Source organism: Arachis ipaensis, chromosome B8, assembly GCF_059453495.1.
Source record: "Arachis ipaensis isolate K30076 ecotype BB chromosome B8, ASM5945349v1, whole genome shotgun sequence".
NCBI classification, from domain to species: domain Eukaryota; kingdom Viridiplantae; phylum Streptophyta; class Magnoliopsida; order Fabales; family Fabaceae; genus Arachis; species Arachis ipaensis.
The window spans coordinates 135,257,950-135,285,665 of record NC_142443.1 but is presented as its reverse complement, the minus strand read 5'-3'; the positions used below and the strand labels follow the sequence as shown (position 1 = coordinate 135,285,665).

At 29.1% G+C, this 27,716-nt stretch overlaps 2 protein-coding genes across 8 annotated transcripts; one reads left to right on the top strand and one right to left on the bottom strand.

The window, feature by feature from the left end:
* Positions 1-941: 941 nt before the first annotated feature.
* On the bottom strand, positions 942-6,009 carry LOC107612683 (putative terpene synthase 2). The gene is made up of 7 exons (XM_016314389.3): positions 5,831-6,009; positions 5,461-5,743; positions 5,004-5,376; positions 4,088-4,306; positions 3,498-3,636; positions 1,855-2,103; positions 942-1,351 (listed from the first exon to the last, which is right to left on the bottom strand). Exons 1-7 carry the CDS (start codon positions 5,963-5,965, stop codon positions 1,016-1,018), a joined length of 1,734 nt encoding a protein of 577 aa, XP_016169875.2. The 5' UTR covers positions 5,966-6,009; the 3' UTR covers positions 942-1,015.
* Positions 6,010-20,305: 14,296 nt separating this feature from the next.
* Positions 20,306-26,405, top strand: LOC107612682 (SWAP (Suppressor-of-White-APricot)/surp RNA-binding domain-containing protein). 7 transcript variants are annotated; one of them, XM_088496599.1, is made up of 6 exons: positions 20,338-20,679; positions 21,029-21,421; positions 21,971-22,688; positions 22,877-23,952; positions 24,632-24,906; positions 25,347-26,405. In XM_088496599.1, exons 4-6 carry the CDS (start codon positions 22,928-22,930, stop codon positions 26,123-26,125), a joined length of 2,079 nt encoding a protein of 692 aa, XP_088352725.1. In that variant the 5' UTR covers positions 20,338-20,679; positions 21,029-21,421; positions 21,971-22,688; positions 22,877-22,927; the 3' UTR covers positions 26,126-26,405. The 7 variants fall into 7 exon arrangements, with proteins under 7 accessions (XP_088352726.1, XP_088352724.1, XP_020965652.1 ...); XM_088496600.1 differs by lacking the exon at positions 21,029-21,421 and having other exon boundaries at positions 20,306-20,679; positions 24,632-24,900; XM_088496598.1 differs by lacking the exon at positions 21,029-21,421 and having other exon boundaries at positions 20,306-20,679.
* Positions 26,406-27,716: the final 1,311 nt, after the last annotated feature.

The following is a 27,716-nucleotide window of genomic DNA, read 5'->3' as shown; positions in this document are numbered from 1 at the left end:
AGTCTATGCCTTCAAGAAACTGTCGACTCGCACTCTACAAAAACGTTAGTTTTGGCTATTAAAGAACGTTATAATAGACTAAGTAATTGGAACATTCATCATGAGTTCCAAAAATCCAATGCTTGTGCAGATAGATTGGCATGTTAAGAACATAAAATTTAGCTGAAATGTCATTTTTCTTTTCTATTCCTTCTTGTATTTCTTTAAATTTTCATCAAGACTTAATTGGAATTGCATTTTTTAGAATAATTTCTGTCTATTTTTTTCTGAACTTTATGTCCCGTTGTCTATAAAAAAGTATTATAGCATTTCATAAGCAGCAAAGGTTTGCACATTTTATTATTACAATCTCTAAGTATAAAAACTAAATAATTCAAAGGGTAATATATTAAAGCGTATTTATCTATTTTGGTCTCCAAAAAATTTCGGACTAAATTCTTTAGTTTTTAACTAAAATTAATTAACTTGTTAGTTCTCAATATTTAATTTCATAAATCATATTGGTCTCTGACCCACTTTGTTCCGTCAATTTTTAATGAAGTTGTCCTACATGTCACGTTAAGTTATTGCGTCAAATGTTAATTGTCACGTATACAAAAGAGACAAATTGATTCTTGGACAAATTACAGTCAATTTGATCCTCAAATTACTAAGTATCAAATAAATTAGTCTCCAAAATTATTCATTATAAAACAAATCAATCCCAAAAATATTATCAGAAAAATTAAGTTATTATTGTTATACTGGGCCTTCTCATTACGAATAATTTGTCTTTTTCATACATGTGACACTTAACGTCTAACGCGACAACTATGCAATATAGTTCTATTAAGAGTTGACGGAACAGAGTGGACCAAAAACTAGTATAATCTACATAATTAAATATTGAAGACTAACGAATTAATTAATTTTAGTTAAACACTAAAGTGTCTAATTCAAAATTTGTTGAGAACCAAAATAAGTAAATACTCTATATTAAATAAGAAAATTCTCTTACAATTTTATTAGATTTCGTTTAGGCGTATATAAAAGGTTTCATATCCTTCTTTCTCATATTATTGATTGGCACCAGATCAACAAGCAAAGCTTGAATGCATTCCTTCATTTTTCCTTCAGCATGAGTGTAGCAATCTTCATCTTTGTACATCACATCAATAAATCGTGCCATGTTCAGAACACGCGTTAGAAATAACATTGGAACTTTGGTTGGCTTGAGGCATTCCTCATTTATATCCTTCCAAGCATCTGTAACTCCCTTTTGCAATTCTTGAATGGCTTCTTCTTTAGATACACCACAATCTCTCATATAGCATTCTATTATTGAGGTAACATGTTCTCTTTCATGTTCAAACTGTTCAATGAGATTTAACTTTTAAAATAACTTTCACATGACTAAATAATAAGGAAAAAATTTAAAAAAAAATATACATTAAAATTCAATTATAATATAAATTGAACTTTCAAAAATACAATATGCACACAAAAGTCAACATTATATATTTTTGTATAATGAAAATATTTGAAAGACAATAAAAATCAATTCAAAATAGTTTAAAGTTTTTTTTTATTATTTTATATTTCTTAATTATTATTAAAATAAATGGATAATTTTATATAATAAGTATGTAATTATAAATGCATATATAAATTTTTAAATATTAAATTAAATAAAATAATTTTAAATTATTATTTTTTTAGTATTACCTTTTGTATAAATACAAATATTTTTTAAATTTATTTTTAATGTATATTTTATATTTTAATATATATTTTATACGAATAACTCATTATTATATATACCTAATATGATAGTTAAACTTTTATGTTGTGCTTGTATATTGCACATAAATATACCTCATTAGAGACAATGTCATCCATAAACCTGCAAATAATTGTAGAAGCTCTAACAATTTTGGGTTTACTTGTTACCCATTTGAAGATGTCTTCTACGGCGATATCTCCCATGCCAATGTAAGAACTTGTCACAAGGAATGGATAAGCAGATGATATTGTTGATATCTGAATGTACTCTGCCATTGTTGGTATATACTTGTTATTCAACCATTTGGCCTCAGTCATATAGGCCTGAATTGTCTTTTGAAGCTGTCATTTCACACGTATTATATAATAAAATTATTATTATTAATTTTTTACGGTATTTTTCAACTCAATAAATTTAGAATAAGCGAATTAACCATTTAACTAAGATGGAATTTAAATTTTAAATATTTATTTATACAGGCGAATAAATTAACTATTCAATTAATCTAAATTTATTATGAATTCAATTATTTTTAGTAAGGATGAACATGCCAACTAAATGAACCAAAGAAATTCATGAAATTTTTAGACTAATGTAGTGTGAAATGTGTCCATTTATAATTATTCAATTTGTCAGACCATATAAAATTTCAGTTTCAAGTCTTATTATATATTACTAATGTATAAAAAAAATAAAAATTAAAAATTAAAGGATTGAATTTCAATTCTTGAATTTTGGATCTTTTAATGTCATTCAAAGGATTATTAACTGAAGTTAGGGTTATGATCCCTAAAAAATTTTAAAATTTTTATAATTATATAATAATGCATTTAATTTTAAAATCGAGTTATTAACTTAGTAATTAATTAGAATATTTTTTGTCTTATGACCTGGATTCAAATTCTAATTGTATTTTGAACATTAATAATATATTATATTTTTAGGCTAACTATTTTGATCAATAAATCTTTTTTAATGGTTCTTTTTATTCTTTATTTTTTCATTAATAATTTATTTTGATGAATTCTTTTTTTTTAAATTGTTCCTTCTATCTTTTTAATTTTTTTCTTAACTTTTAAATTTATTATCATATAAAAAATACTTTAATTTTTTATAACAAATTCTAATTGAATAGTAAAAAAGTATATACATAAAATTAAATTATTTTAATATTTATTTATTTTTTTATAATATTAAAATAATAACATATTAAATAAATTATATATTAATATGAATATTTTACATATTTTATTCATTAATTTATTTTAAATGCATATATAAAAAATATCAGAATAACTAATCTATATTGTTCATGTTACATTCTTTATAATAATAAAGAATAAAAACTAAAATTTTAATTATTATAAATGATATTAAACATAAAATTATTATTTTTAGTAGAATTTTTTATTTTAATAATAACGCTTGTGAATAATTTTTATTAAAAATAATAATAAAAATAATATTATCAATTATATAATATAATATTTAATTATATAAATATTTAATTTTTGGCCTCTTCTTCAAAAGATATTTAGATTCACTATGACTGGAGTTTGGCTCTAAGAGATCTCAATGGAATAAATTTGATCGGTCGTATGATATATATCTCATAAATTTTGCAAATGTTATCAAATTTAAAATGAATAATACTTGTTATTTTATAGAGTTGGATGGATGTACTCCACAAAACAAATATAATATATTTTTAAGAGGTTAAAAAAAAGGGTCTTACTTCTTTAATGGAATATTTAATGCAATATGCTCTTCCTTGTTTTTCAAGTTCTCGTTCTACTTCTTCAAAAATTTTGAGGAGAGACTCATAAATTAATTTCATGTATTCTGGAAGATCATCCAAGGAGCTAATATCCCACCTGTAATATATCCCACCATGGAACAACTTTAGAAGTTCACCATCAATATCCACAAATTTCGTGACCATTAATTCCAAATTAACTTTCAAATTTTAAAATGAGCAAGTCTAGGGGGACAGTAATTTTTATGATTAGTAGCCATCAAATAGCCATCAATGATGATTTAATGGTGTGAGATTGGTATGAGATTTCATCCAATGGCTTACCTTTCTCTGCTGGTTACATGCTGGCCAAAATTCAATAAAATTGCTGGTCCCATAGACTTTCTCTTTTAAAATTAATAAAGCCATGATATTTTCGCCAACAAACTATAACTCAAATAGCATAATCACCTCATATTCATCTAAGAAGTTGCAGGGTTCAAGTTTTGTACCACCATCAATTAGTTGGACTCAAAATATCAGCTACCTAGCATAAAAAAATTAGTATCTATTTATAATTTTTAACCAACCTTTCAATTGCTTCGGTGAAAAGTTTTAGTTCATCTATAGTTCCATAGGCATCATATGTATCATCAATAATTGACATAAGAGCAATCAATTTTATCAACATTTTCCTAGCTTGAGAATATTGAGGCTCAAAATAAACCGCCAAAATCCAATTACAACATTCTACAATTCTATCTCGAGCATATGGTAGTTTTACAGCAACATTAAGCTCCTTCCACCACCTAAAATTAAAAGACAAAAACACAATAACAATGTTAGTTATAATTATGGTGTGGTTAGTTAAATAAATAAATTTAACTTCGATAATACTAGAGAAACAACAACTCAAAATTATTTTATTTAATTTAATATTTATAATTTTATACATATAACATCTATAATTACATAATTATTATATCAAATATTACTTAATTATTTTAGCAGTAATTAAGAAATGCAAAAAAAAAAAATAATAGTTAGTGTTAACAAAGTATGAGAGTACACTAAAAAAATAATTTATGTGTATTCAAATTGTATACAATAATACAATATATAGAAGGACATTAATAGAAAGAGAATCAAAATCATAAAGATATAATATCATATAATAAATATTTAAATATATTAAATAATTCTAATCAGTGCTAATTAATCTTAATATATTTTAACAGCTAAAAAATACAAAATGAGATAACTTGAAATTTATTTTTTTATTGTCTCGTAAATATTTTTATAAAATATATCAACAGTTAACTTATACTATAAACATTTAACAAAAATAAAATAAACTAACACTTAATATATATCTAAACTAAACATTTTGATTTTTAAACTTTTGTAGAACAGTATAAACATTTAACCAAGATGACTATTTTGATAGGAATTTGAAAACTTATTTAACAAAGTAGAATGGTTTTGTGGTTAAATTAAAGAGCTTACTCGGTAATGTTGCCAACTTCTTGTCGATGCAAGTTTTGTAGGAAATTAAAATCTAATTTTGCAAGAGTGAGGAGAGTGTGATTATGGGTTGGATCTTGTTCATATATTGAAATAAAACGGCGTGCCTCCAATCTCGGCAAACCTCGGTGTAAAGATTGCTTTAAACTATAATTGACTTGTGCTGCAAGTGAAGGCTTCAATTGGGTGGCAATGGATTTAAGTTGAGTGGAAGTGAATGCATAAGCTTCATCTAATATCTCTTCTCCATGAATTCTGAGATGACATGCTTCATACAATTCTAGCAATCCCTCCACATCCTTCACAAGTTTTTCACTAAACTTTCCATTCTCATCCTTGTATTTGTTGAACACATCTAGATATTGTACAAAAATTAAACTAAGGTTATTTTAAGCCAAAATATAAAATTAACCGAAAAAATATAGAATAAGGTATATACTTGGTGAAACGTGATATCCTTGTTGCCTTAATAACCTAAAAAGTAAAGCAAGTAAGCGAAGGTTATCATCAAGATTTATTATTTCTCCATTTTTGGTATAATTCTTGTGAATTTGTTGCAGCAATTCATCAATCTCGCTTTCAAAGTGATAATGAATGCCCAAACGACATATTAAATCAATCAAGTCAACTATTTCTTCAATGGGCTTTGAGGCATCAATAAGCATTTTGACAACTTGTTTCTTCAGATTTTCAATTTGTGCCTTCGTTTCATGGTCAAATTCCTGCATTATATCCATATAAAAGATATATCAGTTGATTATTATTGCATTTGCATGCATGTATAAGGAACAATATAGAGAGATATATACCATGGATTGTGAAGCATATTGAAGGAAATAATCCTTCCAAATACTTGGATGATAATTTGCAGTGTTTCGATCACGCATGTTGAATTTTGCATCAGGTTTGAAGCAATCAAGTACTGAAGTGTTAGTACTACACATCCTTTATTTCTTTATCAATATTGCATTCTATGTTATGACTTCTATCATGCCTACTCATATATAGGAAAAATCTGTGGTCCGGATAGGAAAACGGATATATATCCACCGACACACGTTTGGTTATTAGAATAAAATAAAATATGATACTAAAAATAAAACATAATAGATTAAGATATAAAATTTAGTATTTTTATATTTTATTTTATGATAAATTAAAATAAATTATAAAAATTTAATTTATTTTTATTTTTTTCATATAAAAAATTTAAAAAAAATATATATTTGATCAATATAAATATTAAATTATTTTTAATAAATAAATTTTATTAATTTATGTATATAAATTTTAATAAATAATATAAATATAAATTATATATTTTTATTTATAAAATTTTTATAAAAATAAATATAAATTATTGTTAATTAAATAATAAATATTAATAAAAAATAATAATATTTATTAATCCATGTAATATTATTTTTATAGAAAAAATCTATGGCATAAAAGAAAGATATACACATGTGGATATAGTTATTTCGCACACCTTTTTAAAGATGTTAGATACAAATATTGCTAAAAGCCACTGACAATGACATATACTACCATGTTTTAAAATTTGTTAAAATGAAATTAATATTTTTGCTATATAATTAAATTATAATAATTAATATTTTCAACCCAAATCTCTCTCCTTTAACCGGATAATATATTCTCTTAAGAGAAACACGAAACTCTATATCCACACTTAGAAAATGAACGCGGATTGGACTGAATTGGATACGTTCAAAAATTTGATCTAATTCGCATTAAAATCATCGGATCAAATTTAATATTCGTAGTTTTTAAGTTTGGATTCGATTCGATCCACATTGGATATCAGATATATCCACAAAACATAATAAAAATATTTTTAAAAACTTATTTTTATTAAAAAATATCAATAAAATTTATTTTTTTATTCTTTTAAATATGTTTATTCTTAAAATAATATTAAACATACTTTTTTTAAATAATAAATTAAAATAATACAACATATATAATAATTATTAGTTGAAATAAAATATAAAAAGAATATTTACTTATTTATTTCTTTATTTTTATAGATACGCGGATATGCGGATCGAATACACGAATACTTACACAAAATTCACAATTCAATCTTATTTGTGTGCATATCAGATCTGATAACTTTGCAGATCGAATCTTATATATGACTTCTCGGTTCGCCACATTCTCTCAACAACCCTCTTTTTCCTCCCATGTCATTCTCTCCTTAAAAAAATATTAATTAAATAAATATTTAAAAAATAATAATTTTAATTAAAATATATTTTAACATATTCGATTAAATTTTAGAAAAAGTCTGTGGTACAGAAAAAATGATATATACATGTGTGAATAGCTGCCTTTGGTTATAAGAATAAGATGAATAGGACTATGAGAATAAAATATAATATATTAAGACACAAAATTTAGTAGGGGTATTTATGGATTGGATTCAATCCGTATATCTGCGGTATTTATCCGAATTCAATTCGAAAATTGTGGATATGGATCCGATCCGCAAGGCTATCAGATTGGGTCCGATCCATACTCTAATCGGATCAGATTGTGGATTTTGTGTCGATTTTCGCATATCCGCAAAAATAAAGAAATGAATAAGTAAATATTTTTTTATGTTTTATTTCAACTAATAACTATCGTATATGTTGTATTATTTTAATTTATTATTTAAAAAAAATATGTTTAATATTATTTTAAAGAATAAAAAAATGAATTTTATTGATATTTTTTAATAAAAATAACCTTTTAAAAATATTTTTATATTTTGCGGATATATCCGATATCCTATCCGATCTGATCCGCAAATGTACAGATCGGATCGGATTGGATCCAAGCTTAAAAATTACGGATATGGGATCCAATCCGATCCGATGATTTTAGCGTGTATCGGATTGAAATTTTGGCCATATCTGATCTGTGTTCACCCTTAAAATTTAGTATTCTTATATTTTGTTTTGTGATAAATTAGGACAAATTATAAAAGTTTAATTTATTTTTATTTTTTTCATATACAAATTTAGAAAAAAAAACATAACGATGAAAAATATAATTATAAAAATTTTATAAATATAATAAAAGAAAATATAAAAAATAAATTGTGCCTTTTATTAGTGTCTTTGTGATTTTTCTGTAAAAAAAAGACACAACATATACTAATTCAATATCTCTAAACATATTATTTTTATCTATATTTTATCTGTCAAACATTATTTTATTTTTCTATATTTCTTTTTCAGTGTCTATAAATAAATACAACCTTTCTCCTACACCTATCTTTAAAGATGTTAGATGTGTGTAGTGTACAAATATTGCTAAAATTATCATTGACATATATAATATTTTAAAATTTGTTAAAATAAAATATATTTGTTATATAATTAAATTATAATAATTATTCAAAATAAAAAATTAAATTATTTTATCAATCTCTATAATTTTATTAAATTATTAATTAAATTTTATATTTTTATTTTTAAATATGATTTTACCATTGAAACATGAAAAACATGTGATGCTTACATACGTATTCACCAATCTCTGCATCTCTTCAAATGCTTCAATTGCTTCTCACCCATATTCAGAATCCATTTTAGCTACCAAATCCGACATCATTACGTTCTATGAAACTACACGTTTATTGCAAGTTTTTTTGAACACCTCATAAGCCTTATCTAAACTACCACTTCTAAAATACATACATAAATATGAAAGAGTTATATATATATATATAAATATATATGGTTCTAATTTTAAATGTTAAATATTTTTAATCTATATTGTAATTACAATTTTGAATATGGTTCTAATTTTAAAATGACATTAATTAATCAATTTTTGCAACAATATTGTATTAGTTGGAATTAATTGATCTATTATTTTTATTTGAAATAATATTATAAATTATTTAGACCACACACTCCGAAACTATGAACATATCTATATTGACTTTTCACACTTTTTTTTTTTGGTTTTAGTAAGGTAATCAATCATTAAAAAAAAAATTAAACTTTTAAATTAAAATAATCAAATATATTTACAGCAAAATATCAAAATTTACAATAATACAAATATCAATCACCACTATATTTTATATTTTAATTCATATTTTGATTATATTACTTACAAAGTTTAATTATATTATTTGTAAAGTTGGATTTTACCTGTAAATTTAGTTTAATTATATTTCTAAAATTAAATTTATGCTGATGGAAAAATATGAATTAACATACACTGTTAAAAAAAATAAGCCACTACGTTACTGAATATTAAAAAGTGTAGATTAATTGTATTTCCTAGTGTAATTTATAAGATAATTAATTTTTTAGTTATATCTAAATTTAAATTATATTGACAAAATTATCCTATCTAAAACTAGTGTTAAAATATTAATAATTGGTATCTAATTAAAAAGTACACAAAATAACATAATACACTAATATATTAATAGAAATCAAATCTTAGAAAAAAGGATAATCATATGATCTTATGCATAATTATAGAAATAATTATTTTATATTATTGGAAATGTATATATATTTAATAATAATTATATAATTACTTTTACATGACAACAACAATAAAATTTTTTATTTTTATATAAAAAATATGATGAGTTATATTTATGTTTAATACAAAAATTAAATATTCATAAGTAAATGTAAATGGGAGTCATAAGTCATAACATGTGGGTTAGTCCGATTTAAGCCATAGTGGTAAGAATCGGGCCGGACCAGTTGATTCGACCGAAAAATTAATGAACCGAATCTTTGATCGGTCCAGTTGATGAATATGATCGAACAATGAATAAAATTGTTGAGAATCAGTTTGAACCGGCCGATTTTGATAAAAATCGGAGAATTGGCGATTTTTATTCAACCGGCCGGGTCAAAAATTTTTTTGTAATTCACTTTCCAAAACGATGTCGTTTTGGTTTAAAAAAAAAAAGAGACTCGAATAACCTCCCAATCCCTGTTTTCCCAATCCTAATCCCCTAACCAGTAACCACAACGGCTAACCCTCCCCCTTACCTCGCGACGTCACCTCACTCTGTCACTCACCGCGCTACCGCCGCCCGCCATCGTCTTCTTCGTCTCACCTTAGAAGACCTCACCACGACACCCATTCTGAAATCTCAAGGAACAAAACAGAACCGCGTTTCCGCTTCATCTCACCTTCGTCCCTATCTCTCATATTTGTCGTTGACGCGCTGTCACCGTTGTCTTCATCCTCTGCTCTGTTAAACAGGTTAGTTGAATATGTTGTTCTTCTCTGTTCTGCTCTGTTCTTCTAATGCTTGTTGAATATGCTTGTTGAAAACTTAAAATTATGAAGCTGTTATGAATAATGTTGTTATGTTGTTCTGTTTTGATCTATTACGAAAACTTGAAATTTCTGGGATGAATAGGTGAAATTTCTATTGTTGAAATAACTACTTGTTGAAATAGGTGATGTTGAAGTAATTATTTAGTATAAAACTATGAATATGCTTGTTTTGTGAATTTAAGGTTGCTGTCTTGCTGAATAGGGAATAGGAAATAGAAAATTTAGGGTTGCTGTTGTTTTATACTTTTGCTACTCCATATTGTTTTAGAATGGCTTCCGCGAATACACCATCAGAAACACCATCTTCGCAAGAACAAGGATCAACTCCTGATGCATCAATTGGAACCCAAAAAAATAATAATAGAGCAAAAACCGATCCTACATAGGGTCATTGTAAAAAAGTTGTGGAATCTGAAAAAACTATTCTATTATGCATATATCGTGTCTAATTAAGATACTATTGTAGTAGTACTAACTAATTTCATATCTATCTTTGTATTAATTATCTTTAGACTTTGAAACTTGGTTGTTTTTAAAATGTTAGTGAAGAACTGAAGATATGTATTTTAAATTTTTTAAGTTTATAACTATTTTTAGTATTTTATATTTTTTATTTACGTAGAACCGATTTTATTAGTTCAACTAGTAATTTATCAATTGAACTAATAAATCAATAAACCAATAATTTGATCGATTTGATCACCAATTCGATTCTTACAACTAAGATTTAACCCAACAATTGATAAAATAACATTAATCTTAGCACACTAAAACACTGGTCAATTTAACATGACCCAATCGAATACTTTTTGGATTAATTGGTTCATCTCATAAAATTTGTGGTTTATAATTAACTTTTGATGACGTTGGAGGGAACTAATTGTGGACCATGTGCTACTTTGTGGTTCTCTCCGCTTAGAGTCAAGTTGCTTTGAACGATAAAAAATTAAAAACAAATCTCATAAAATTTGTAAATTGAGTGGCTTTAAACTACTTCTTTTCACGCACATGTTTGGATTATTCACTCACGTTTTTTCTACTACTTAAATATTTAAGAGTTAAGACGCTACTGCCATTTAATTTTGAGTGCCACGTGTTATACTTGGGAGCCACTCAGACGTTAAAACGTCTTCTTTTTTAAGATATTTTTTAATTTTTAAAATTTAATATATATAATCGATTAAACTATATCATTTTTATTAAAATTAGATAAGACAAATCAATTTGACTAAAAAATGATAAACCAAACCTTAAACTAATTTAAATTAATATTTTTTTTATAGAAATTGACTATAATACACTTATTATAAAAATTGATTAAAATACTCCTATTATATATATATAAATTTTAAAAATCGTAAATTCTAATCCTATGACGACATACAGAGAAGAAAAGGATTAGAATTTAGAGTTCTCAAAATATATATAATCAGTGACGGACCCAAAAAAATTTAGCTGTGGGGGCAAAAATATAATAAAATTTAGGTATAGATATTTTTTTGCTTCCTACAATACCCAACAAGTTAAAAACTAATCCATCATGAATTTGAGTTCCATTTAAGAGTCAACAATTGACCAGTAATGTGTTGCTACACATACCAGACGGAATTTGAACTCTAATACTTACTTAAGCTAACAACTTACTTGACCAATCCAAATTAGTTTAGATATATTTAAAATTTTAAATTAGAACTATCTATGTATCTATACATATTGATAAGAACTAAAAATATATACACAATCACTAATTATAATATTTAAAATATTAAAATATAATTTTATACACATAGTATAATAGTCAAAATAACAAAAAAATTAATTTATAATAACTTTCTTTTATTTTTAACATGACTAAATATTATTTTTCTATATATATTCTTAAATAATTATTTTACTTTCTATTATCTCACATTTAATTGTCAAATCTACTTATTATAGTCTTTATGATATAAATAAATTTTTTAACGAAAATAATTATAATATATTAACATAATATAGATATTATGTTTTTTATCTTAAATAATTTTTAAAAATTATTAATAATTTAAGTTATATTTAATTAAAAAATTAAGTTTTAATTTAATTATTAATTAATTAATTAATATAATAAAATTAATTATCACTATTTTTTAAATTTATTTATTTATTTTTTATGATAAATAAAATTTAACAATATAATTATTAAATTTAACAAAATATTTTCTTAATATAAAATATAAAAAAACTATTTATATTTTATTTTGGGATAAATATAATATATATATATATAAAAAAGTATTAGTTTTTTTGAAAAAATTTTGTGGGGGCAAATGCCCCCTCTTGCTTGAGCGTGGGTCCGTCCCTGTATATAATAGAAGTATTTTAGTCATTTTTCATAATAGGAATATTGTAATCATTTTTTACAAAAAAAAATATTAATTTAGACCGGTTCAAAATTTAGTTTACTAATTTTTTAGCTAAATTGATTTGTCCGGTCTAATTTTGATAAAAAAAATTTGATTTAATCGATTATATGTGTTAAATTTTAATTGCTAAAAAAAGATTTTTAAAAAAAGATATTTTAGGTGTCTTTATGTGAGTGACTCTCGTTGTACTTATAAGGAGTTTTCTATACCACGAAAGTTTCTATCATTTACTATGATGCATGGATATGGACACGAGACATGACAATACGCTGACACATAAATTTTAAAATCTTATATGACATAGGATACGTATATATATATAAAATATAAAGTATTTTTTAGATAAATCGTAATAATATTTTGATATTTTATTTATATTAAAATATAAATTAAATTTTTTAATTATTTTTAATGTCTTATTTTAATTATATCAAGTATTTAGAATATTTTTTGTTTTAATAAATAATAATATATACTATATTTAAATTTATTTTAAAAATATATGTTAAGAATAAGACTGGACACGCTAACACGTGACGATATTTAGGTGTGTCCAAGCGTGTCCGGAGAAGAATTTTTGATTTTTTATTAAGACACGGTTGGACACAGCAAATACGCGTATTGGACGAGTGTCGGTGAGTGTCGTGTCCAAAATGTGTCCGACACACGGATACGACAACTTAGCGAAGTGTCTGTGCTTCATAGATCATTTATGCTTTGTTTGGCCGTAGAAAGAAAATAAAAAGAAAATGAAAAAAAAAAGCAAAGAAAAAGAGATCAGAGAGAAGAGAAAATAAGAAGAAAAATATATCGTAGAGACAACAAGGATATTATTGTAGAGTCAATCGAAAATACTTTAATAATGTATTGATCCTTCTCATTTGATTTTACAATAGTCGTTATTATTTCTGAAAATATATACCAACAAAAAAATATTAAAAAAATATATTAAAAATTATTTTTTTAATTTTATTTAATACTGAAAGATTATCATGTGTTCATAACACGTAGCGAAAGAAAAGAAAGTAATCCTTAAAGATCTATTTTGTATTTAAACTTTATTCCAATAATATACAATATATAGATCAAATCTAAATACCTGAGTACGCTAGTAAAAAAATTTTTCTCCTTCGATGGTACGAAGGCACTATGCGTATCCACACCGAGACCAACCTTTGCTGTCAACTCTTTAACCAATGGATATCTGATCTAAATTGAGAACCTCTTTGCAATTTTTTGCACACCATAAAATTCTTCTCCAAGAATTAGGCTCACATACATTTATGTGTGTAGAAGTAAAGGAATAAAACTCTTGTTATTCTCTCTTCTTTTCTCTGCTCTTGGCATACATATATATAGTATGAGATTTGTTACTGATTTTAAATTTGAATCTCAATTCAAATTTAAATCATATCTTAAAATTCTAAATCTGAATATTTCAAATTTTATGAATCATATCATAACAATTTAAAACAAAATCAGTTAGAATCTCATCCAAACTTAGAATTTAAATTTAGAAATTGAATAACTAATTATTCTCAAATCTCATTTAATATTCCCAATTATCATACTATTATTATATTCTTGGTGCTAGCAAAGAATATAATAATATTCCATTTGAATTAATATAATTATTTATTCGATCAAATCAAAATAATAATTAAATAATTCTATATCAAATATTAGAACACTCGTTAGTGTGTGACCTCATAGGTTCAATACTAAGCGGGTAGTAAATTAGTCATACTAAATTTATTAATCAAGGTTGGCATCTAGTAACACTCTTCAACGACCCGGTAATATGAAGTAATATATTTTTACTAAGAACCTCAGAAGAACGAAGTATAACTCCTTCCATCTTTCCAGCTCTTGATTAACTTTTAGAGTATGGTTTAATTGTCAAACTCTAACTTGTTACCATTATTATAATGAACTGTGAATGACCTAAGAAACTCATTTCTTCATTCATTCAATCCCCTTGGCCAAGGTTTTATTCATCTCAGTCATTATAATCATAGAGCTCAAACTCTTTACCGAGAGTTGACGGATTCCTTATTAACTAATCATTAATTCTACAAGTATTTAAATTATACCCAATATCTATTCAACTAGCACCCTAAGGTATTAGGTGTCCGGAATCAAAGTATAATAAATACATTGTTAATTACTATGACAGTCGCAAGTCAAAGGAACTCTATTACTATGTTCATTTTGAGAATATCCTATTGACAAATATATGGTAATTATAACTATTAGAAATTTTCTAGTTCAATGGTCATATCTCTATATGCACCATATATATATATATATATATATATATATATATATATAAATGAGATCTATTAGTCTTCATCCAATGAAGACTATTATATATATATTGATCTTTTCGGATTATTAATGTCCTTTTTAATAATCCTATGACCAAGAACAATTTAGATTAAATTATAAAAGATTTATCTCTCAATATTATGATCACTATCACAATGATAAATCTCTAAATTTAATCAAGGACCTTATTATATTAACATTTTAATATAATAACAATAACAAATTATTTGACACATGATTAATTGGATTGTGATCATACTTCTTATTCCCAACAAATACATTCTCTAATAATTAAATGTTAAATAAGATAAATTTTAACTGATTATTTTTGTCTCTTTTGCATTACTATATTATTTCTGTGTGGAAAATGGTGAATTTTCTGTGAATATCATATATAATATCAATTTTCCTCTATTGAGTCTAAAAAGAATGAAATAGTCACTTTGCAGCCATTTTTTTAATTTTTCGCTTATAGAAAAGAACAGGAGAATTGTCCATAATATAAGATTAAAGAGATTATTTCAACAATTTATGTTAAATTCTTGCACAATGATAAACCGAAAGGATCAAAATTCTCTAGATACAAACAACCAAAGTTGCAAGTTGATAAATATAAATTTCTACTTAAGAACCTTTTAATGACGAAGTGAATGTTGTAGGGATTGACAAAAGAGTAATTTTTTCAAGGGAAGTGTTAGGGGAACAATGAAAATTTTGAACAACATGAACAACCACCAATCAAATAAAAATACACTACGTTCTAATTTAATGCTACTAATTAAATTTACTCTTTTAACCCTATTAATTCACATTGTTTACACATTGTTCAAAAATCTTGTTGGTTACCTATACTTTTCCTTTTTTCAATAATTTTACTAGCTAGTAGACCCAAGTACATGATGAACAATTATAACAATACATTTGTCATATGCAAATATGTAAATTATCCTGAATATTTTATCATTATGAGCTACAATCCTAAATGAGATGTGATAAGAAAAAAAGTTACTCTCGTATTGGTTTGAAGGCAAAGACCGCCTTTATTTGTGTAGTGCTTTCAACATTAGGTTTGATGGTTTGTTTGAGAACCTAAATGATGAGAAAACATTCAAAAAGATATCTGTTCAACTTGCAAACAAGATCAGAAGCAAAAAGAACCAACCCTGATGGAGGCTTCATATAAACTTCTTCTATCAAATTGCCATGTAAAAAAGGCAGTATTAACATCAAGCTGGTGTACCTACCAATTCCAGATTGCAGTAACGAATAAAACAATTCGAAGAGTGCTCACTTTAATCACTGGACTATAGGCCTCAAAATAATCAACCCCAGCAGTTTGGGTAAATCCTTGCACGACCAACCGGACTTTATACCTCTCAATACTCCCATCTGGATTTAGCTTGAGCTAAAAAACTCATTTGCATCCAACTAATTTCTTCCCATTAGGTAGTTTAGTTAATGTCCAGGTCTGATTCTCCTTCAAGGCTTTCAATTCAGCATTGATTGCCTCTTGCCAACATGGATTACTGATGGCCTCAACATAGCATTTTGACTCTTTGAGTGAGTTAGGTACAAGGATGTTGATAGAATGTTAAGTATGTAAATAGTGCAATAAAGATTCTGACTCAGAGAACAATATAGTGATTCTTCAAAAAAATCATGTAAAATATTAGAATAAAACGAAGAACAATAATGAGGTTCAGATAATGCAGTCATGCAGTAGAAACCATCTAAATATGCTGGTTTTTTTCTAGTTCGAGTCAAGTGTCTAGTTTGTAAATGCGGTGAAGGTGATCTAGATGTAGAGATTTGTGTTCCTTTATGCTATAAGGCCTACTTCACTTTTGTTTTGAGGTCCTCATGATGTATCAATGTCATGCTGGTATTTGTGTTATTTTTCTAAGTGAGACATGTTTTGAGTAATGCATGGAACTATGAGAAAGGAATTTTCAAAGCATAGAAAAGGATTAGAAGGATTAAAGATCTTGTCACAAATTCTTTATTGGCTATAATTTCACAATGTACTGCAAAGGGGAATTCAGTTTCATAAAAATGAGTATTCCTTGATAAGAAAATATTTTTGAAAGCTAAATCATAGAGTAAATACCCCTTTATACTATTTTTGTGATATGAGAGAACACATTTTCTAGCTCTTTTGTCCAATTTTATTCTATGTGCATGTAAAATTGAAGCGTATACTAAACAACCAAACACGTTTAAGTATGAGATATCTAAAATTTTGCCTTTCAAAATCAGATGTGGTGATGAATTTTTCAACAAAGAACTTAGAATTCTATTAATAAGATGCACTGCATGAGCAGCTGCGAAATTCCAGAATCTTTTGGTCATAGATGAGTGAAACCTCAGGGCCCTTGTTATTATAAAAAAAATTGTTGATATTTCTTCTCAACTATGTCATTTTGTTGAAGTGTTTCTACACAGGTTGTTTGATGGACAATGCCTTTTAATGCATAGAAATTGTGTAACATGAATTATGGACCATTATTAGTCCTTATTTTTTTTTATTCTGATATTAAACTGAGTATCTATCAAGTTTACAAAATTTTGAACTAATGCACTGCCTTCACCTTTGTGTTTCATAAAGAATAGCCGGATGAATCTACTTTTATTCTCAATTATAGTTAAAAAATACCTATGACTATAAATTCAGTTAAAAGATAGATTATATGAGTAGATTTTGATATGTTATAAAAATGTTATTTTTATTTAAAGTGTGACTAAATAAATAAATCACAAGTTTAAACAAATCATCTTTACGAAAAGATGTCTTTGACATCTTCATTTATGATTAAAAAACAAAAATAAAAAACATGAATTTATGAATAAAAAATTATAAGAGAAATTGTTTCAATCTTGTTGATCCAAACATAAATAAATAAATAAAGATAACATAGAGTCCCTCATTTGGAGTGCTAGGCATGACAATTTATTCTGACAAAACAGATATCCACATGCATAATTATCAGAACCAAATCAGTAATCGAACCGATTAGACTATTGGATTATTGGGTCACTTGTTCAACTGGTGGATCACCAATTGACTTGGTTATTATTAAATAATTATATAAAATTTTATTTTATTTTTTTAGTTTCATAATAAATATCTTTTTCTTTAGTTTTATTTTGTATTAAATTAATTATTATTTTTAAATTTTAATAACTCATCAATTGATTTATATTTATTATACTTTTCAAGTATTTATAAATTTATATTTATTACACTCTTTAAGTATTTATAGAAAAAAAAATCATAAAAATAGAACATATATTAATTAATAAAATATTATTTTTCTTTAAATTTGTAAATATAATTTAATTTTATTTACATAATATATTTAACAAAAAATCATGTATAGAAAAAATATTTTTGTAGTTTAACCGAGTCAATTTAAACTGATTTTAAACAAATTTTATCGAATTTGATTGAATTTGACCAGGTAAATAACAAATTGTTTGATCGGTTCAAATGATGACTCAACTTAAATTGATGACTAGATGACCGAATTTTCAATTTGACCGATCAGGTCGGACCGAGTTTGATAACTATGTCGCGAGAATTACTTGTTGGGGGACAAATTTGGAGGCTTTTCACTATTCGTGGGAACGAGGACCATACATAATCACCGTATAGTAAACACACATATTAATTAGAGTATCTCCAATATTAGTTTTAATTTCATTTTATTTTGGATCCTATAAGAATATTTGTGGGATCATATTTCATAAATAAGGGTAAATACCCTTTTCGGTCTTTGACCTTTTTCTTGTGAGACAGCGCACCATAAACATCTTTAAACCTCAACTAGGCCCCCATCCATCAAGAAAAATGGACAAATCAACTCCTGCTACCGGTCGACAAAAGGTTGCAAGGATGACGTGTCAGGTTGAAGCTAATGTGTCAACTCCAAATAGTTATAGAGACTAAAAACTCCCTCCTCGAAAAAAAAAAAAAAACTCCTCTTCTTCTCTTCTCTTCTCTTCTTCTTCCTCCCTTTCTTGTTCCTCTTCTTCTCTTTTTTCTTTGGCCAGTCACAATTATTTCCATCACCATCATCATCGAGCTTTACCTTCACCACCATCACCACGGCACCACCATCATCGAACCAACCTCTCTTTTCTTCTTCCTCTTCTTTTCCTTTTCCTACGACGTGCCCTATTTCTTCCCCAGCCCCACATTGTTGTTGCTTTCGCCGATTCGAGGATGAGTCTTCACTGCTGCTTCCGTCTCTTTGCACTGTAACAGTCTTTGCCACGTGTGCTTTTGTTGTCATTTTTCTGCTCTTCATTCCCCTGCGCCATAGCTGGCTTGCATTTGTTCTGTCTTGATCTGCTGTGGTTGTCGTTCTGACTCCACGGAACTAATGCTGCCAGAGTTACCGATGCCATTGCTGCTGCTATTGTCCCTGCATCTTGCTTCTCTTGTCTATGTCGCAATCTCTGAGCGGTCAAATCGCCACTGTCGCCGTCTTATCGTTGCTACTGTTGGTCGCTGAAGCTACATCAAAGAAACCGCCTGCCACCATTACCGAACCTCACAATCTCTGCCAACTAATTACTTTGAAGTAGCAGATTTTTAGTGAAATTAAGTATTATTCTCTCAAACTCTAGGTTATGCGATTATGATGAAATTGGTGAACTTAATCGTGTTTGTTGTGTTAATTATTCATTGTATGATTTTCATAATCGTAAGTGAATATGATTGGAATTTATGTTAGTATGGTGAGCTTGATTATATTATAGGTTGGAATTTTGAAAAAAAAAGGAGGATGAGGAGAAGGAAGAAGAAGAAAGGTCAGAGAATGGAGTTTTAGTCCCTGCAACTATTTGAAATTGAGTTGACACATGGCACTGTTACTTGACCCGTCCGCAGCAATCTTTTATCATCCAATAACAAGGGGTCGATCTATCCATTTTTCTTAATGGATAGGGTCTCATTGAGGTTTAAGTATGATTAAGGTGTGCATTGCCCTTCAGAAAAAAAGTCAGAAAATAGAAAAAATATTTATCCCATAAATAATAATTTGAAACTAAAAATAAAATTTACTCTTTCAATATTCAGTATTAGTTCAATTAAAATTTAAAAATTTATATTATATTATTTTAAATAATTTTATCTATATAATTATATAAATAACAAAATTTTATTAAATTTTCATCAAAATAATACCATATTTATAAGATGATACCAATTTTATTACCGAAATTAACTCCAATCAAGATTTTCTTAAAAGAATTAAAAGTGACACTGATTGTAAATGCTCTTAGTTTCACCTAAACCCTAAATCCCCAAACTGTCGTCACTTCCTCTCATTCAGACCCTATTCAGTTCACAGATTCTCTCCACCTCTCCTCTCACCGCCGCGCTCCCCCTTCTCACTGCTTCACGCCTGAGAGACATGCCCGAGGAGAACGTCTCGTCGCGCGCCTGACCCAGCCGAGGAGAACGTCGTCGTCATGCGCCTGACCCAGCCAAGGAGAACGCCGTCGTCGCGCGCCTGACCCAGCCGAGGAGGACGTCGTCGTCGCGTCAGAGGCAGAACCGTCGTCGTTCCTCCCCCTCCGTTGCTCTGCCGGTAAGCAATCCTCCTCTGCTACTTCAGTTTCAATTATTTTTTCATGAGTTAACTTTTATGATTGAGTTTCTGACTTCTGAGTTAAGGGCTTCAGTTCTTAGGTAAATTTCTTTTTTGAGTCAATTTTATGATTTTATTTTGTTGATTGTTGATGGTGCTTTGTTAATTTTGTTGATTGTTGATGTAAATGTAATTGTGTGGTACCTTGTTAATTTTATTGTTGATGTAAGTTTGTGTTCAATCGATGCTGATTGGTGATTAGAATGATTAGACATTGTTAGCTATTGAGGATTATCTTCTTTTTTTTTTTTCGATTTTTTGAATTTTTTAAAAATCTGCGGAGACCTAGATGGCTAGATCCCCGGCGGATACGGGGTCCCATTACCCGTCGCTACCCTGATCAGTGACACCCGACTAAATCACCTTCTCATTCACCATTCAACCATCCACAGCGCCTCCAACCTCCATTATCCACTCTCATATTCTCCCACACACTCAAGTCTCATACAACTTCCATCATTCAAAACGCCTCAAGCTCCTGTTCCTCCGTCTGCGATTAACTGTGTCTGGAGCTCCGCCGTCCGCGCTTCACCGCCCCTCAAGCTCCTCCGTCTCGTGAGTTATGCCACCGTCGAGTCTCGAACATTGCTGCCTTCGTCTGCCCGGTGTCGCGGCCGACCTGCCATCCTCTCCTCCGAGCTCTGTGGTTTCGCCATCATCTTATCTAGCCCTCCCCTTTGTGGTACCATTTTCTGCTTCTATATTCTATGTTTTTTTTTTGGTTGTCCCTGTAAGCTTTGATAATAGTTCTTCAGAGAGTGCTGAAATATACATAGAAGACAGAAAAGAAAGTAAAAAGAAAAACAGAAGTTAGTTTTTTGTAGAGAAGGAGTCCTTGCTATTTCCCCTTCTCTTTCCTTCTTCCTTGAACATTGCAGTTATTAAGACAATATAATAATTGTTAGATAGTAACACTATTGGAATTTAAAAATCTGGTTTAAGGAGATATTTTCTACTCCAAAGAAAGGGGAAAAGGAAAATTGTGGATGCAATGTAAAAAAAGTAACTATTTGGATTTAAGGAGTACTTACCACTGATCTAGGAGTTGAAGCATGAATTAGTCCCCTGATTTTTTACAAAACTAAAGTCAGCATGTTAATTTTGTTATTGTAAAAAGTACATATACATATGATTTATTTCAATAAATAAAAAATCTAAACACTAACCTTTATATCACGAAGAACTATCTCCATTGTTATGTTTGAACATTACTTTTATTTAACCTTGACAGGAACGGCTGAAGAATTCCTTCTTTCATGGAAAAAAAAAGAGTTCCACCATTCTGCTGAAAAGAAGGCTCAACTTGTTCTGTATATATATAAAAACATTTTGGTGGGAAAAAAGCTCCACCATTTGAAATTTAAGACGTTAAAATTTTGAAATTTGCTTTCGATTTTGATTTTTTATCTTTTATATTTTGGTTTCTAAATTTGATTTTGAAAGGGAGCTATTTCCGCTGCCTATAATGTTAATTTGTAAGCACCGATGTAGGGTAGATATAAGATTGTACTCAAACACATTTGAAAATCCCAGCATACCTATTTGCAAAAAATCAAATAGACTAATAGCTTACATCTAATGGCCATTCACTAACATATACACATGATAGACCAATGAGCTTATGCCACAGTAAATGTTTACATGACATGAATAATGCTGCACACAGCACACATCCAGTTTTGTGACACTTGGATAGCCTCTCCTTTCAGACTTTCCAAGAATTCTATATTGAAAGATTCTCGAAAATCTGAGCCATTACCGCATCAGAAAGCCACAAACCCTTGACCCAAAATGAAAAATCGGAGTGAGAGAAGCCACAACCCACAAACCATCCCCACTCTCCAGTCCCTTCCTCTCTCACTCTCTCTCGCATGTCACCTCTGAAGATTTGCCATTGGTCAGAAGGTGCTGCTGGTTCGCCGTTCTGTGTCGGTGGTCATTCATCACAGGTAGGTCTTCTCCATTTCTATGGATCAGTGTCTGTGCCTAATTGATTATGAGAATTGTTTGATTAAAAGTTTCCTATTCCTGTAGTTCATTGAGTATTTTTGTTATGAATGTGATTTTTAACTTGATATGATTTACTGGAATTATAACAGAAATGAATTTTTTTTTTTTTAATTTTTACTGTGTGTAGGTCATAAAGAGCTATTGAGGTGTATTGTATAGAAATAGTTACAGAATTCCAATGGAACGACAGGGTCATGATTATGCATCTGCTTCTGCTATGGCTTATGCTCAGCAACAGCAACAAGCTGCTAATATGCGGCAGCAACAACAGCAGCAGCAGTTTGGATTTCATCCCCAGCATCAACAATTTCCCCCCTTTCTTCCCCCAGGTCCTGGTCCAGCACACCCCTCTTTGCAAAAGTTCCCTTATCATCATGCCATGCCTCAGCAGCAGCTGCAGCTTCAACAGTTACACCCACATGCCCCTCCCCCTCCTCATCTTATGCAACAGCAACACCAAGCACCACCACCTGCATTCCCATCTCCTTTTGCTCCTCTTGTTCCTTCACCTTATTATGATTCTGCTCCGCCTCCAGTTGCACCCCCTTCTGATCCCGAGCTCCACAAGCGAATTGACAAACTTGTTGAGTATGCTGTGAAAAATGGTCCTGACTTTGAAGCCATGATATGTGAAAAGCAACGTGATAATCCTTCTTATAGTTTCCTCTTTGGTGGGGAGGGCCATGGTTATTACCGTTATAAGCTCTGGTTATCGACACGTCCCCCTGGTGGTCCTTTTAACCCACCTTTTCCCTCATCTTCCATGTCCATGATCCATCCTCCTCCAAATCCACTGATGAATCCATCCCCTCCAAATGCTCCCCCAATGAATGCTGCAGGAATTGGTTCTTCGCCTTCAATGTTAGGTCCACCTTCTTTCCTGCATTTCTATGATCAGCAGCACCACCATCAACATCCTCAGCCTTTTGGGGTTCATGGCCGACCTGAGTATGATCAGTCATCCAAGCCTTTCAAAGAACTTTCTGGGCCACTTCCATCTGATGTTGCAGTGGAGCTCACTAATGTTCTTAACAATCTAAATGGTACAAAAGAATCTATTAAAGGTGCCAAACTTTGGTTCATGCAGAGATCTCCATTTGCACCAGCTCTAGCAGAGGCTCTTAGAGAGAGGGTCTTCGCATTGGACGATGTTGAGAGGCAGCTACATATAATATACCTTGCAAATGACATTCTTTTTGACAGGTAGCATATATTATCAATTGATTAATTAGCATTAGAACTTTGCTTCTAATCAGCAGAAATTGTGGATCACAATTTCACTGTGTTCCTTCATCTATCCATTGCTTTACCAGCTATCAAAATGACCGTGGTTATTAGTGTATTTCTAGTTCTATTTTTGTTGTGCTGTTTTTGCTGATGGGTGGATTAGTTCCCTGATGGGAAATGGCATAAAATTTATGTTTACTAGGAGTTAAAAAGTTTTGATCAATCCCCACTGCACAAGTGCACATGGGGAACTACTTGTTTATACTCAACTTAGTTGTTTTACTTTTCTCTTAAGTCTGCTATTTGCATCTTAAACTATTGGAATGTGGTCTGCTTATTATATTATGAATAGGCAAACACCACCATCAAAGCCCTGTTTGGTATGCTTTTTATGTTTTGTCTTGTTTTGTTGTTTCTACTTTTTAGTTCAGAGGCTTGTGAATCACATCTAGCTGTTTCTCACATCTTAGACAAAATTTTTATGAATTAAATTTTATTGTACTTCCTTGCAAGTTTTTGGCTCAACAAGGTCTTCTCATCTTGCTTATTGGCTTAATCTCATTGCAGTTTTACTTTAGATAATCTGCCCGACATGTATGCTAATGTGGTTGTTCTGGTTTTCATCATCTTTGATCCTTGCATCATTGGTTTACAGCTTGAATCGGAGGACAAGCAGTCGTGATCTTGACAATGAAGCCCTTGCATTTAAGCCTGTTTTAGGCTCCATGCTTGCTAGAATTTATCACAATCCACAAAGCAATGAAGAATATAGGAAAAGGTTGCAGCAAATGGTGGAGTTCTGGGCTTCTAAAGAGGTTTTCGATCAAGAGACTATTTCTTTACTGAAGAGTGAGATGATTGGTGGGCCACATGCCAATTCTTTTCCTGGGGCTTCCAAGGATTTATCTGCTTCAGCAAATTCAGGTACTGGTAAGCTTCTCTTCTTTATCTAGAATTCTGTAAATGCCTTTACAGTGTAGTTGGATAATGTTCATGATATAATAGAATTATTGGGGACCCCTTTGATGGGGAACTAAAGCCACAAAATGTTTCTCCCTTGCTCTTAGAAAATTTGTTTCTTTAATTGCTATTGCTGTGAAAGTGGTTTGCAGTTTGCTTGAGTTGGAACTTCTTTTTTTTCCTGTGGGTATTTTTTTGATGCTGCAAGTTATCTTTTTTTTTTTTGTCCCTTATAAATAATACATTGTTGCTCACACATATACTAGTGATTGCATATGAATGCACCACTTTTTTCCACCAAAGAGTCTTTAGATAACTTTGTTACAGCTTTTAATCTTATCAAGAAAAAATTGATTTCTTGAGGTATAGATTAATTGGATTAAGAAATTATTGTTCCCTCCCAATTTCAGGAATATTGCAGACCCCAATCCAGCTGTGGCATGCTGATAGGCTGGGCTCTGGTTCAAGTATTGCAGAACAAGATCGCCTTGATAAACATGCAGTTCCAGGGCAAACTTTACCATCATCTATGGCAGCTCAACAATTTGTTCCAAATTCTGCTCCTCCAAGTGCTTTTCCAGGGTCTATGGCTATACCTTCTTCGGTTCAATCAGCCAATCAACCTCCTGGTGGACATTTATTGCAGGCTCCATCATCCAGCACCAGTGATCAATTGCCACCATATCCGTTGTTCCCTCCTGGCCTCATTCCTGGAATGGTTAGAAAGATGCAGATTGGTAGCGGAGTTCCATATTCTCCTTTGAGCCCTTTGGACATCCCAACAATGATACCACCATCAACTGTGCCACCGTCAGAAATTCTTCAAAGGGTGTCGAAATTCTTTAAGGAAATTGGAGAAGCTAATCCTTCTGAGGGTCCTATGAATTCTGATTCAAGAGATGAAGATGATGAATACGAGAGAGAATATGAGAGAGAGCCTGCAGTAAGGAAGGGAGGCGCTTGCATTCCTCCACCACCAAATTTGCAGCAGGTGGATCCAGAGACTGGGACTTATGCCGATGGGAGCGTAGATCGGAAACCAGGATCAGTAAGCTCGGCTAGGTTGGGACTCGGGGCAACAGCAAACCCCAATGAAGTGAGTCAGTATGATGATGTATATACATCCTACAGGAAGCAGAGAAGTACCACTTACCATTCATCGATGAGTGCTAGAGCAGCTACAAGATGAATTCAACTAATTGTATCATCACAAGTTTTTCAATTGCTGAGTATCATTAGACTAGGTCTGTTGAGTAATTTGTTAAAATTTTTATCTGTACCAGTGACCTAAATTTCTCTATCATTTGTATTTGTTGATGAATTTCATGTGTCCAACGAAACCCGCTAACAACCTTCAAAGCCAATGAAATAGTGGTATAAAAATACCAATGACAATCGCATGCTAGAACTGTATTTCCAAGTTTCAATTCGGTACTTATAAATTCAACATCAGAACTTAGCCGGAAAAAGAATGGGTTGTTCTAAGTACGTTTGTGGCTATGTGGTGTATTAGTTTGATCGAAAGTTTAGGAAATTACATTTCTTAATATTTCATGAAAATTTAAATATTGAATTAGTGTCATAAAATTATCAAACGAATCACTTATATTGGATGGTCTGGTTAGTTTTGTCCAATTATTTTAATTTTTGATGAGTATAGAATTAGTTTATATATTTTATCGTTAGTGTTCAATTCTGATGGTTAAAAAATATATTCAGTTCAAAATTGATTTTTTTTTTCCCTAAGTATTGATAAGCAATTTAAATTGTTATTGACCTTAAGCCATTTACCCTGCTATTTTCTTATTATTTGGTAGTGTTTTTTAGTTTATACTTTATAGACAGTTTTTCATTGCTTTTTTCTGGCGTGGACAGCCTTAATGCTGTATTTGTTTGTGAGAACACGATAAAATAAAACACTAAGAATAAGATATAAAAGATAGAGACATAGAATTTAGTGTTTTTGTATTCTATTTAGTGATAAAGTAGAACAAATTAAGAAAATTTAATTAATTCTCTTTTTTTTTTTTCATTCAAAAAATTTGAGAAGAAAAATATAATAATAAAAAATATAATTATGAAAAATTAATAAGAACAATGAAAGAAAAAATAAAAAATAAGTTGTGTCTTTTGTTAATATCTTTGTATTTTTTCTGTTAGGGTAAACACAAAATACATTAATTCAGTATCTCTGGACACAATGTCTCTATTTATGTCTCATCTATCAAATATGATTTTGTGTTTTTGTGTCCCTAATTCAGTGTCCTGTTCCTGTAAACAAACACCGTCTAAGATCTTTTGAAAATATATTGGGAATATGCTATTTGAAAAAGCTCTATAATTTCATTTGGCCATAATTTATGGTTATACTAATTATTTGTTGGATTTAGTTAATATGTAATTTTAGGACATAAGTTAAGATTACTATTAGCAGAAAAATTTTAAATGTTTTATTTTAATAGATGCACAATAATTGTATTGAAAATCAAACTTTGATATAACTTTTTATAATAATTTTTTTTATCAGTAATTTTAACATAGCTAAGCCTTTATTTGTAAACCAAAATAAACTATAATTAAAATTCCAATTATATGTAAAACTAACTGCAAACTTAAATGTAATGATTATTTCAATAAAAACTGTTCTTATTAGTCATGTAAATTATATATTATTTTATGACAAATTTGTAAAATAATATTTCAATCACCACTAAAAAGTCCCAATTTTTTTTGTCTTACATATGAAAATTATAAATTAATTACAATAAGATAAAGATAAT